Below are 14,976 nucleotides of genomic sequence, written 5' to 3'. Positions count from 1 at the left end.
AAAAATCTCAGTCCTGCTATTAACTTCAAAGTCTCCAAACACAGTTTATTTAAGACAAATACACCATCTGCAACTTGAAATTCAAACAAACTGTCAGTTAATGTTTTGCATAAAATTTTTAAGTATTAAAATTTATAAGCTCTTAATAGACTTCAGTAAGTATTACAAGAAGTAGATGTATGCCAACTCAAGATGCAAGTCAAGTTGCATTAGCAATTGTCAGGGTTTTTCTAAAATTAAGCTGTTAGTGACGATCTATTACAGCCGACTGCAAGGAACAAGAGAAAAACCAAATCCATTTTCATGTGTGCACTACAAAACCAAAACTCTTAAAACAAAAGCAGTGTAAAGGAATGGCAGTGTAAAATTAAACCCAGCTACATCACAGTAACTGATAGCCATCTTCTCTTAATAAAGAAAGTAATCCTTGAATTTTATGAATATGTACAATTCCCCAGCTGCTGAGGATGCCCCAAAGCAACAAAGTTCGACTTTTCATATTTAGTAGGTTTTATAATAAAAATATATAACCCTGGAGTCACACCAAGAGATAGGGATATGGAGAGAGAGAGAGAGAGAGAGAAAGAGAGTGAGAATGAGAATGAGAGTACAGATAATATTTTGTTCAGGAAAAGTCCTGGAGCTTCAAAATAGCACTAAAAATTCCATATTTCCAACACAATTTTTTTTTTAAAGATTTGATTCTTCTGCAATGATGACAAAGTTGAATATCATTGAAATTCTTATCTGTATAAGAGGGTTGACTAGAAATGTTCCCATTTTGGTACCTCACAAAAATAAATCTCTATCATTGCTCTAAGAACTCCAGTGCGACATACATTCTGTGTGACAACAGAAAGGAAGATACATCTAGATCCCCTCAAAATATTTTGATGAATGTTGTTGATTTTGTTGATACAGTGCTAGCAGTTTAAGAAAAGGTACCCTTCAGAATCATTTTTTTTCAGACCTCACATAAATGACAACCCACACATACAATGTATATACAGTCCTGTCTTTGGTGTGTACTCTTCACAGCTGAGGTGAGGGGTTGGTGCAGGTCAGTGCTCAGACTTCTCCTCAGGAGTCCAACAATTCATACAAATCTCATGTGCCAGGTGCAGGTGCCCAGGTGCTGGCAGTGGGGCTGTGGGGCAGCCCCTGGCAAGAGGAGGACAGGGCTTTCCCATGCCAGAAACAGCCAGTTCCAGCCACCTCCAGGAGACCCACTGGAGATACTCAGCCTGTGCCAGGAAGGGCAAAATGCTGAGAGAAAAGTGAAAAAAATGTAAGAAAATCAGTCCTGCAGACACCAAAGTGAGAGCAGAAAGAAGGGCAGGAGGTGCTCCAGCACAGATTCCCCCACAGCCTGTGATGCAGACCATGGGGAAGCAGGTTATCCCCCTGTATTCCATTGGGGTTCACAGTGGAACAGAGATCAACCTACAGCCCATGGAGGACTTCACACTGGAGCATCTGGATGCCCAAAGGAGGTGTGTCCCCACGGGAATCCCATGCTGGAGCTCCTGGCAGGACCTGTAGACCCGTGGAAAGAGAAGCCCATGCTGGAGCAGGTTTGCTGGCAGGATTTGCGATCCCATGAAGAGCCCATGGTGCACGAGTTCATGAAGAACTTCAGCCCTGGTAAGAACTGTATCCCATGTGGGAGGAGGAAGCAACATGAGGAGGAAGGAGAGACAGAGTGGAGCTGTTATGGACTGACCACAGCCCCCATTTCTCATCCCCCTGCACTTCTGGCCAGGGAGGAGGTAGAGGAATCAGGGATGAAGGACTAAAGCTGAGCCTGAGAAGAAGAGAGGGATGAGAAGAGGGTGTTTTCAGTATTTGTTTTTCACCATCCAATTCTATTTTTAATTTATTTTTTTTTATTTTGATATTTATTTTTATATTTATTAATATTTAAATATTTTATTCATTTAGAAATAAATTTTGAAAGTGTTCCACAAGTCAAACATTTTTCCCATGGCAGTAATAGCTGTGTTGAGGATCTCCCTGTCTTTACCTCAACTCCTGTGCTTTTGAGGAAAGGGAGGCAATCAGCAGCTGGTTAAGGGTCTTGCAGGTGGCCAAGGCCAGCAAACTGCAACTATGAATTCTCAACCATTCAAAAAACACATTTGTGTTTTATTCCTTGTGGCATTTCAGAATGTTTGCATGGTAACAGTAATATTGCACAGTACAGGAATGAGAACTATCTTTGAAAAAGAAGAGGATATTGAATAGAATTCTTTTTGTTAGTTAAACTGTCAGATAATTTTTAACTGTCCTTTACCAGTTTAGTATTACTTTTTAAATTTTTATGCAATTTAAGAATTAATAATACAGAGAATAAAGGTCCTATATTAACATTCCATTTTAAGTTCTTTATTTTGATTCATACTGATGTTTTACTCAACATTGAAGATTATTCAGATTAATTCAGATTAATACCTGAAGTGTTCTATGTTAAGACTCTTTTACTTTTTCATGAATTCAACTGTTTATATCTGGAAATTTCCACAAGGTGTAGTAAAACAAAATTCTACAGCAGATGAAAGCAGAAGGGGAACAGTTGTGAAGGCAGTTAACACTCACTCCTAACCTTACATGAGATCAAATATCTGCTGGCATACTGCTCCCTTGTGTGAGGAACATACTCTGCTCTATAGCATAGACTCAGTAAGCAACTCCCAAGAATCAGTTCCAGTTATTTTTAGGGACAGGAATGGCAGCTGAAGGCTGGAGGTTGCCGGTATTTGGACAAAATCCAGTATGCAGAATATCAAGACCACCACCCAGACCCCGCCTCTTCACTCTGCTAAAATAGTTCTCCAGCTGGTGCCAGGAAGAGAAGCTGACACTACACCGGCATGCCTGTTGGCATCGACGGCTAAGCTGAAAAAACAGCATTAATGGCTGCTGGCACGGGAACAACCCGCTCTCCATCAGGGCTCAGAGAGCACAGGGCCAGGCACACAAAATGGCTCCAGATTTTAAGGAAGCCAAAGGTCAGTTTAGGCCAGTGCTTTTCTGCTATTTTCCATTTCAAGGCCTCTGGAAATCCTCCAGTGGAGGAATGTACAGCCAACGTACACCCAAACAGACGCCTGTATAGCCAATTCCGCTGTCCCAACAGTAGATAAGTTGGGACATACCTAGCTACCTCGCTCATTGATCAAAGAATCCACACATTCCCCTGAGAAACACAGAAACCCTGCTGAAAAACATGCTTCCATTTTTTTACACAAGGGATGCCAACTTTGGTATGACATCTGGGTTTGTTCAGCCTTTTGATTATTGACTTTTCTGTATGAAGTTGTTAAATTTCTTTGTGTCGTGATTAACCTGCAACATTTTATAATACAGAAAGCATGTATTTGTTAATTTAATAGCAATCCTGTTATTTCCTTCTAGAGAAAAAACATGTCATTTTCAGTGAAGAAATTGAGAGAGCAGATAATAAACAGTAAATTTACCCTCTGAAAAACCATCCTTACTAAAGAAGGAAGCTCTTTTTCTTCGCTTTGGCTTTTGAAAGAAAGCTGTGCAACAAGGGTGTACAAAAGAGCAGTTCACATATGGCACCACCGACAAAGTATAGAAAAATAAAAAATCCTCCAAGAATCAACATTTTTCCAAGCAAAATCTTCTATTAGACTACTCAAAAGAAAAGAAAGCATATGAGAGAGGTTTTATCATCTGACCTTGTGGCCAAAGTTAGCAAAGTTTAAAGACACCTTTATACTAAAGTGTAGAGACTTGGGGGTTTTTGCTTGTAGTCCATGTCAGTACTGGCAAAATGCCTCAGTAGAAATGCTAGCATGTTCTCCAAAGAAAAATCAAACTATCCTTAACTTCAACTTGACTTTTGTGCCAATATCAATGATTGCAATGTTATCATACTAATATATTACATGTTTTTTCTGTTCTACCTACCTTAATCATAACAGTTTTTGCTGTTCCTTGTTCCCCAGTTAGCAAAACAGCTTTTCCTTGCCTCATGATAGTGTGCATTAGGAATTCTGTTCGGACACTGTCTATGTTTGGAACTAGAATGGAAGTATATTCTGGTACTGAATCTTTAGGATAAATATATTCAGGGACCTGCATAAGAAAGACATGCAAAAAAATTGAGAATTCATACCTGCCCACACAATCACTTTGCATCAGAACACAAAATCAAATGTACTTTATAAAATTTACATCAGCAAAGCATTTCTTCCTGAAAGCCAAGTATCCTTTTGTAATCAATCAGTATCTTGTCATGCTTTTCTAAAAGGGTGTTAGACTAACAGGAAAATTTCATTCATCCAATGCCTGATAAAAGCTTTTCCTTGCTGGAATTTCTTAAAGAGTAGGATGATACAGAGTTAGGATCATTTCTGTTTCACTTCCTAAGCTATTTCAAACGCACATTTCTATTCTTTGCCGAAGATATTTATGGGGAAAAGAAAAATTTCCTTCAAAAAGAGAAGCTCTTGCAGATTTGGTAGGGTTAATCTTCCTAAACAAATTATGTAGGGATGTAGTGTTGGAAATAAAATGTCTCTTACCAAATACATCTTGTGTACCTGTTAAGAAAGCTTAGTGTGTTGCAGCATACGAACCTTCTGTGACCAGTGCTCCCACTGGCCACAGGCACTGATACCATATTCAAACATGGTTTCCTCTCCATTCACAGCTGGAAGCTCTTTCACTGCAGAGTGCTTCCGCAGGAACAGCTCCATTTTCAGCTTGTCATCTGGCTCCAGAAGGGCCCCAGCTGACCACATCACAGCGAAAACAAACAGGCGAGCAATGTGCTCCTCACTGAGCTGCTTCTCGTCTCGGCCAGACAGCAAACCCTGCAAAGTGGATGCAATTCAGAACTACTGCCCTCCTGGAACAAGTCACAGCATCAGAGAGAGAAATAGGTGCCATATCTACCTGTAGGAGGTCAATAGCTTGCTTGATGTACATACATTCTAAAATCGACATTTTTGGTGTCACAGCAGAGAAAACAAAATTCATCACATCCTGGAAAGAAAAAAAAACATTATTTAAAAATTCTTTTTATCAGTTTGAAGTGTATGATTTTTCTTAGATAGAATCAATTCCTTATTTTCAAATATAGTCTAAGCTTTATTTCTAAACTACAATTTTCCCAATTTCTGGGCTTATAAATATTCAGATTTGACCATGATTTTTTTTTTCTAACAATAGCATATTAGAAAAATAACTTCGATGTACCAGAGTCAGCAGAGCAATTCATATGAGCTCCACAGAGTAATTTCCTGAAGTGCAATTTGAAGAAAGCTTTTCAGTTACTTCAGGGATCTGCCTGCCATTTGTGCTCTCCACTGGAGATTTTAATCTACCACTGATACTTTTGTAGCAGGAAGATAAAAGCATTGATGATACATATATATATAATGCACAAGTTTACCACTATAAATTTCTATCTGTCCGATTTGTTCTGACTGCACCACACTGTATCAGTCTCTCTTGAAACCAATACTCTCATTCTCCATTAGAATCCTGGCAAGATCCATTTTTTAACTGATTTTAATGCAAGTTGGATTTTCCTCAGGTTTCTTCATAGTGATGGCTACCATGTGTGCCTTTGTCAAGTGTTTTGCAACATCTTGAGCAAAGCTGCAAAGTGATGTAAAGTCCTCTCTGAGATCTGCAGTGCAAAATTTTAAAATTTCAACTGCCATCCAATAGTACAGACCGATGTAAATTATAACCTCCTTCCACCTTCATTCAACAATCTGTAATGTAACACTCTCCATTGGGAGAGGGTTCTATGGGTTCTATTTGCCCCCTTAATCTTTGGAAGTCAACACTGGCCACTCATTCTGAGAAGAGAAAGTATAACAGGGATACTATGGGAGACAGTAATTTTGGAGGAATTCCACTTACAGATGTCATGTCCTGTCAGAGAGAAAGCTAAGACAATGAAAACATTCAGTCATCCAAAGACATAAACAATTTATTTAGCTACTCTTCAAAAAAATCACTGAGCTGTTTACCCACATGCTCACCAGCTTTGTTTCACTTTTCACTTGCCACTGAAGTTCTCCAAGTGCCCTATGCTGATATTTATTGTCAGAGAGTGAATCAATATTTCTTACCCATCCTCCTGAGTTCCATCCCACGAGAATACCAGGTAACACACACACAATAAAAATACATCTTATGATCAAAAACTCACTTAGGCACCTTAATCTAGAGTAGGGCTTATGGATAAGGGGTCAAAGAAGACAATCCGAGTGCAGGCATAGACAGAATCATGGAATAGGTAGGGTTGCAAGGGACCTTATAGGTCATCTACTTCCTTGAGCCCACTGTGGGCAGGGACGCCACCTGACAGAGTATCAGGTTGTTTCTTCTGTTATTTCTTGCTGACTAGCAAAAGTGCTTCCACCTCTGTGTGCTGCCTTTTTGTGGCTTTCCCTCAAAAATGCCTGGTTCATCCCCAATGGTATGTAGGGTGCTCAGCTGAGTAACTGAGGGTGGTATGGGTGCCACAGGGGAGTGCCCACAAGCAATGTGGGAAATTCAGATCTCAGACTTTTAGAATTTGGAACTAAATCTCACTGAGATTCAGCTTCTTCATCTGTAAAATGGACTAGATGTCTCATAGGGCACTGTAAATTGTTTAATAATTGATTTGAAACACACAGAATAAAGATATTTCATGCGTCAAAGTATTCTGTACTATCAAGAGCCCAATTTTCACCAGAACTAGTTTTATGGTACTTATGAATCCAGTGAGGTTTCTGTAGTTTATGAAGGGTTCTTTAATGTTTTCTTTTTCTCTGAGTTTATGGGAAAAAAGAAAACAGTTCCATACATGCTAGTATTTTATTACTACTACTATTTTTAAAACAATACATGGCTAAAAAAGGATGCAGGATTAACACAGAAATTTGCATGATTTGCTTGGACAGGGGGACTGGAAAAATGAGTTGGATCATGACAAATACACATTAATTTTTAAGAATTTGCTCAGGAATTTGCTATCCCATACAAGGAGGCTGAAAAATGAAGGCAGATGCTAAAAACTCATATGAAAGAAAGATCCTTTTGCACAGAGTACAATCACTATAGAACTCACTGGACTACAGAACACTCTTCAGGACAGGAAGCTGGTAACATATTCAAAGGGTTCAGACAAGGGAAAGAACAACTCAGTAATAGAAAGTTATTAATACTTGTAATAATAATTTTAACATCAGCATTAAATATTAAAGGTAAGAAACTCTTTGGATTATATATTCAACTCTATGCTCCAGGTGCAGTAGCAGCCACAAATTGGATTAGTGTGATATTTAATGTGGAGAAAGAAAATTAGTCACATCTGAAAATTAGGTTGCTACTACTTTTTTTTCATTTAAACAGTACACAGACGTGCTGAAATTTATGTTATTCACATAATATCCATCACTGGGTTGAGCTTCACACTTTGCAGATAATCTCAATAACACCACACAGGTAACTATTTTAATTATTTCAATTCTTTGAAACTGTCTCAGATAATTACTTCCATCAGCTACCCAATTCCGTTGCTTACAGGTAGCAGCATCATTCACAGACCAGGAACTGGCAGTGGAGCTTCTAAATTTAGGAGAGAGTTTTTATAGGGATGGGAGTTTATTTGAAATTACTGCGAAGCAGGAAATACTGCTGAGAAGGAAGAATTGGGAAAGGGAGGGGGAGGGGGAAAGTCCAACTCCTCAATCACTGTTCTAAAAAAAATCCTGTGGAAATAGAAAGGACTCTAAGATCGTCTTAAACTGAAATAGGGCTGGCTTTAGGGGTTTGGTTTTGGTTTTGAACATTTTATCTTTTGTATTTTGATTTGGATTTATTTTTTAATGCATAGAAAGTGGTAACTTACAGTACCGTTTATAATGTACATGAAAAGAATAAAGACATTCTTTTTACTGATTCACAACCATTATTCTCTGCCCTTTCTTCCTCCAGTACTGCTACCTGCTGCACCTTTATTAACAATTACTTTATCCAATATGAAGATTTTCAGTGACAAATACTATTTTATTCAACATAAATAATGAGTGTTTTGTAAGCAAATTGGAATTATTATAGCTTTTGTCTTACATCTATTTTAGTTGAGTTTAGATTAAATTCAGAAAATCTCTATATATCTACTTATGACTGAGTCTCTTTAGTTACTATATTTCCATCTATACTCTAACCTTCATGTTCTTTGAAAAATCAGATCTTTGTAAGATGTTTATATCCATGTTTTTCTTAATACTAACATTAAATTCACCAAGGTCTATATCTGGAGTTTGACTACTACTGTTGAGGAACCTTATTTCAAAAATTTTCTTTTTGAATTTTATCCTTTTTTTTTAATGTGGCAGAAAATAATAACTATAAAAAGAGCCATGTGAACACAATAGTAGTGTTACTCTCATCTGTAAAATCACTTTTATTGCCTCTGTTATTTGAGAAGCAAAGACAGCACATTAAAAGTGAAAGAAAACTGCCAGCATGACAGCTTTCATTTACATTTTGATAGTTCTAAACGCTGCCTTCAGCACTGAACTAACTTCATATTTCACTGCATTTTCATTTTTTAATCTAATAAAATACATATTTTTCTGGACTTTATTGCTATTGCTTCAGGCTTGGGCATTTCAAGTGTTGTTGTTATGTTTTCAGAGCAAGTTGTAGCATAAAATAGAAACAGAATTGTGGCAAAGAAGCAGTAAATTGACCCACGTATAAATTACTTTGGAAGCATATTTTAAAATTCATTATCAGAATTGTTTCTCTTGCTGTTGCAGTAAATACTTTGTCATACCATTATGTTTTGGAGGTAGAACAAAATGAATAACTTGTTAAACATTAGTTGTAAAGTAAATGTGCACTGAAATGAAAAGTAGAAAGTTAGAAGACATTTTTTAAAATTCAGGGCATTCTAAACCTATATCAATCATTGCTTTTATCATGATCTATAAAAAGCTTTCTGAAATGTCACTCAAAGCTCATTAAAAACTGCACTTTTAAAATGCAACAGCAATGAAAAATATTACAATATTTTAAAAAACCCTGTGAAATCCAACACCAATTACATGAGTAAACAGGCAGGAGCAAGCTGATGGAAAACCAAGGTATGTTAGAAGTTGCATTTATTTCACAGATATTGAGGAAATCAGAAGATAACAACACTGAAAGGTTGCAAAGACATAAACATGTCTTTAGAAACATTCAAAAGCAAAAATAAAAATTTTGGTGTTATTGAAGAAGTATATTACTTTTATACCCAGTATTGAGTATAATCATCCATAATATTGCTGGAACCTATTTAAGGATTCAGTAAAGTAAGGCCAGACAGATGGGGGAAAACATTCAGGATTCTTGCTTTGGATCCACTGATTGAACAGAATTTAGTCAGATAATGTATCAAAGAGATGCAGTTTTAAAAATTTCAGTTGGAACAGAAACATGGATAATAAAACCAGAAGAGAAAATTATAGTCAGAATTTCAGAACTATAGTCAGATATTCAGAGCAGCAGAGACCACAAAACTACCCTGGATTAATTTGAATTATAGAATGTCTTTTAAAAATAACTAACGGATCAAATGCATTCCTGTGCACCAGAGTAAATCTAGCTCGATTTCTTTCAGAATTTAGTTTTTTATATTTAAAATAAAATAAGAAGTTTATCCAATTCCTTTGTATATCCTAACAATAATAAAAATTGCAGTATTAAAATTACAAGCAAAGAGAGTATCGGTTTTGCCAACATGCAATATAAAATAATCATTGGTTTACTAATTCATTGCCAACTATTGTATGCAGACAAAACAAAACATTCAGATTATTCATCTGTTATACCTCCAGTCATTTATTAATGATAATTTTCTCTCCTTGTTTAATCCTTCATCTTAGTTTATTACATAGACAAAGAAATGTAAATAATTGAAAGAACACTTAGGAAGAAGCAATGCTTCATTAAAAAAAAAGAATAAAAAATGCAATTTTTTCTAAAGTAGTTAATTAAGTACCTGAAATACAGCATTAAAGCAATTCCACAGGACATTGGAATATGTAACTGGTAGGGTCTGCAGCCAAGCCCTTAAAATAGGCTTCCAGTCTAACACTGAAGAACTCATGAAGACCATCCCATTACGAGAAACTGTTGCAGGGGAAGCATTGTCAATGTTGTGAGGTTCAAAAACAATTTTGCAATTGGGGGACATGGGAATGCGATCTCCATTGGCCAAAGTAAGGGTCTTATTATCATCCAGAACAGAGTTCAGATTTTCAATCCATATTGCATCAACAGGTCCATCCAAAACTATCCAGATATGTTCACCCTGAAAAAAAGAGACACGCACATTTGACTTTACCTACATTTGATGCCTTAAGTTTTAGCATTCATATTTTCCAGATTTTGTACTGCATTAGTATATAACACTGAACTTCATATAAAGTGTTAGCAACTTCTTTTCACGGTGTAGTTGGACAAAATAATCCTTTTCCAGCCCAAGAACCAAGGACACCATTGCAGCTTCACATCCAAGAAGTATGAGCAACAGTGAATTGAGGAGAGTAATCTGGGAGGATGTGACTTCATTACCTGAAGCTGTAATTGGACAATTGACCCCAATATGTAAATACAGCAAAACTTACAAAAGTGTAAAAACTCCTGACTCAGAGTCCATCTTGGGTATAACCTCGGCCAGGCTCTTGTACTGCCCAAGGTGTATCCATTGAAGGCTTTTTAATAAATACCTACTTTATTCCTTTTACACTGTCTAGCCTCTGTTCCAGGTAGCCTTGCAAGGCATCACACTGACCAAAAATACACATTCACATAATATCAGAAATTGTACTCTTAGATATAAATATGTCATAATTTGGTGCTCAGCAAAAAAGTAATATAAAAAATGCAATTTTTGTAATTTGCTCAGTGATTTTAATTCTTCTGTTGTTATCTTATGTCACACTAAAAAGGATATTAAGAAACAATAACAAAAATCAATTTGTGCTCCACTGAGCAGAAAGCTGTATCTTTCTTCTACAAAAGTACATCAGCCAACCCAGCATCCATCAAGATGGATGAAAATATTTCCCATTAAATGCAGTCATAGACACAGGCACAAAGTCAGTCCTTGTGGGATGTTACCCAAGTATTTAATGAAAGTTATCCCATTTTCCAAGCCAGAACTGGGTGGCTGTTCAGTAGATGTGAGTGTAATTATGATTCCATGAAACATGATCTGCAGGTTTGACAAGAGAATTGGGAAATCCCTACATCAGTTTCTTACCAAAGCCTTACATTCTGATATAACTAGTGAAATAAAGTGGCAACGACTTAAAACCAGGCAAGAGAAAACTGACTTTTCTGTCCCCACATCAAAATATGAACACAGCTTGTTTTTGTTTGGACAGCTTACAGAAGGAAGCAAACCACTTAAAATCTTTTCTAAGTAAATTCTGGAACCTCAAATGCTTGGGAAGTCTAGTGTTATCTGGGATATATATATATATATATATATATATATAATTCTGACTCTTGTGCACACTGAGCTCATAGACACAAAGCAAAATTACCACTGCATATTCCCACTTGATTTTAAAATGGAAGACCTTTCAGAAAAATGACAGGTAATGACACCTTACGGAAACTATTAAATGTCTATCATGATACAATATCCATTACCTTCTTTGCCTTTAAAGTTTTTCTCCATAATGTAGAGAAAATACCATCTGTCCAGTCATTTGTAGCAACATCAAGGGTACCGAACATCTGGGAAGCTGTGATTGCCTTTGGGTTCATTCTCATCTCTTTATGAGGAGCACCACAATCTGTCATTGCTTTCATCAAAATATTAATGCATTTTGTCTTTCCTGCGCCAGTTGGACCTAGAGTCATCATACCTTAAAACAATATGGTTGAAAATGAAATGTCAATGTGTTGTGCTACCATTTAATGGTTCATTGCATCAACGATCCTTGTTTTATTTTTATCAAAAGCCAATAAAAAGGATGTTTCTCACTCCACTTAATGTTGATTGAAACAGAATTTGAAAGTATTATTTAAAGGTCTCTATAAATGTCTCTCTATTATGATAGGCAAGCCTATCTGTATCTTCCCTCGGGCAATTCTTTTCCTTTTTCTAATGGGACAACAAAACTAACAGCCTTTTGATGTTCTCATGCAATGACATTGACACAAATGGTGTCAGAAATTTCTAAATGTTTCTAATGAGAATGAGCATCTTTGAATGATATAAAAAAAAATAGTGCATCTTTCTGATGCAAAAGCAACAGAAACATGTACCTGCATCCACCCATGCTGGCCTTTTAACATATGTTTCTTTCATAAAACTGACAGAGAGCACCCACAGTCTATACATCAGTCTATACATGTTCATCAGTCTATACATGTTACCTAAGCAAAATAAATCATGTCTTCAAGAATAAATTGGGGCTACTGCTGATCTTCTTTAGTTATGTTTGCTAAATCACCTACTCAGTAGGCCCAGAATCTGTCCAAAATTAGATGGGACATTCACACTGAGACTTCCAAAGTAATTTAAGGGACCTAGATAACTCCTACTAGCCCTAAAGGCAACTGGACCACACAAACCCTGGTTGGCTTTGAAAACTTCTTCAACAAAAGTATAGAACAATCACAAACCCAAATAATAAACTTAATCTAGTGCCATGCAGATTTTGTGATGTTTCTTCTAAAATTAAAGGTAGCTGGATGCTCCCTGAAACATTCTGAGAACTCAGACAATCACTTACTCATGGCATATGTTACATAAGGGAAATCTAATACAAACTCTTCCATGTTAACCAAATGGCTTTTCTGCTGGCTTCAGTGATATTTCAACCAAAATTGTCATGCCAAACAGATTTCAGGATCCTTGCATTGAATCTGTCTGTGTCTGTGTCCGTGTCCGTGTCTGTGTCCGTGTCTGTGTGTTTATAAAAGCACCTCATGTACACATACAGCCATATTTCTCCTCATTATTTGAAATCTGATGGTGACCTCTCCATTGATTCAAGTTAATGAGTAGGACAGGTAGATGTCAGGAAAACATAATCTTCTTCCCTTAATGCGGTAACTTTTGTCAAAAAGCTTTTGGCCTGAGCATCCAACCGTTTGGACAATTAGAGCTGCATGATCTGGGAATAGTAGGGATGTGTGGAGAGAGGAGGCATCTAAGCAGAATGTTATGGTGGATCCTGAAGATTTTTGAGGAACAGAGGAGCTGTAGTGTATCACAAATCAACGAGCTCCTTTTAAAAAGACACATTTAATCATAACTGAAAACATTAAAACTTCCATGGTTCCTATATAGAAATAGCTGTTATGGAACACTGCATCCAGAAATCTGGATGTAAATTAGTAAGTCTGCACAGCACTAACCAGTTCTTCAGTCTAACCTGTAATCTGAATTAAAAGTTTGAGTCATTAGGGACTCAGACTGTGGTATGTGAATGAGTATTTCCTTTCATTTATTCCATTAGTTTAAGTTGACTATTCTTTTATTATGATAAGAAAAGGGAGAATAAGAAGGATGATACCTTTATAAATCTTTGCTGCTTTAGTTACATTTCCTTTACATTTTCACCTTATTATACTCAAAAAACCATTAGTTAGAGCTCAGGGGTATGGGGGATATTTCAAAGTAGCAATATTTTTTTTCCACTGAGCTATGAAATGTAAACATGGATTCACTACTCTCTTTGATACCCTTCCTAGGACAGGATAAACTTTACTCAATGGCTTCTGCACTGTAAAAATGCATTTTCATAGAATCAAAGAATGGTTGAAGTTGGAAGGGACCTCTGGAGTCCATCTTGTCTAACTACCCTGATCCAGCAGGAGGAAAGCTTATTTCTCCTCAGTATAAATGGTAAAAAAACAATCACAAAGAAAACACTTGGAATTATTTTGCATGCATGGTAGAATCTATCAAAATAAAGATTTGAGCAATTATTTTTTGTAATCTTCTCAATATTATAATCTCACAGCAATATTAAACTCAAGCTTCATGACTGAACTCTGTCTGAGGGCAAAAATTGTTTTCAGAACACTGAACAAAATTGTTGTTCCTGGATTTGAATAATATATTTTAACTTGTTCTATAGAAATTTCCATCACCAAAGGCCACACTCATACTCCTCACAAAAAACCTCACCAAAGGTTCACACACTAAAAATAGGTCATAACAAGCAAAATAAAAATACAGGCTTTACAAATTACATCTGTTCAATTTTTTTAAACATTTTTCATGAAATTAACCTGCATTCTACTGGCAGATAATGCAATGTAGTCTCAAATACAATGCAGTCTCAAAGCCTTATCTAGTATGCTAACCATGTCGGACTCGTTGAGTTTCATACAGCTGAATAAGTTTAAGTATCCATGGTGGATGATTAATAAGCCCTGCTTCCTCTGTCTGTTTTTGGATGGCTGACTGTAGTTCAGGATACCCAGATTTATCCAGAGTAATTCCAGGGAATAGGTCATTAATGAGACTCATAAATAAAGGTTCATCTTCATCCACCTGTCAAAAACAAAGCAGAGGGAAACACATTATTTATTTATCAAAATTATTATTATAGTTGTAAACAATCTTCAAGATAAGCCCTTTAAAGATGGAAGTGAAAATCTTATCTCTTTCAAAGCAAATATTATAATTATCCATCAGTTTTATGAAGTGAGTTTCATACAATGAAATCACAAGTAGTAATTTCTAAATTAAATACTTTAGGCTGATAAAAATGTCAACAACTTAATACAGCTTTCTTCAGTGTATACACACACATATTTCTTCACTTGTTACATAAGTCAGCAAGAATTATTCCAATCATATTTTGCCTTAGAATTTTAATGATTTTTTCCTTCTGTAAATCACTGAAGCATTGCTATAGGTTTGAACGCATGTACTGATGCACTGAATAGATTTCTGACATCAGAAACAGAGTAATT

The 14,976-nt window shown here is 36.3% G+C and overlaps 1 protein-coding gene across 5 annotated transcripts in view; it reads right to left on the bottom strand.

Moving 5' to 3' along the window:
* LOC134551067 (dynein axonemal heavy chain 5-like) overlaps positions 1-14,976 on the bottom strand; it is a 152,061-nt gene that overhangs the window by 70,423 nt on the left and 66,662 nt on the right. For all 5 annotated transcript variants that reach the window (XM_063398183.1, XM_063398171.1, XM_063398174.1 and 2 more), the window contains 6 exons: positions 14,362-14,551; positions 11,689-11,906; positions 10,028-10,339; positions 4,927-5,016; positions 4,608-4,844; positions 3,937-4,104 (listed from right to left, as the gene is read on the bottom strand). In XM_063398183.1, the coding sequence (XP_063254253.1) occupies positions 3,937-4,104; positions 4,608-4,844; positions 4,927-5,016; positions 10,028-10,339; positions 11,689-11,906; positions 14,362-14,551 (1,215 nt within the window). The remainder of the gene's footprint in view (positions 1-3,936; positions 4,105-4,607; positions 4,845-4,926; positions 5,017-10,027; positions 10,340-11,688; positions 11,907-14,361; positions 14,552-14,976) is intronic.

This window comes from Prinia subflava, chromosome 1 (genome assembly GCF_021018805.1).
Source record: "Prinia subflava isolate CZ2003 ecotype Zambia chromosome 1, Cam_Psub_1.2, whole genome shotgun sequence".
NCBI lineage: Eukaryota > Metazoa > Chordata > Aves > Passeriformes > Cisticolidae > Prinia > Prinia subflava.
The sequence above is the reverse complement of the archived record's forward strand: the minus strand, read 5'-3'. Positions and strand labels throughout refer to the sequence as shown.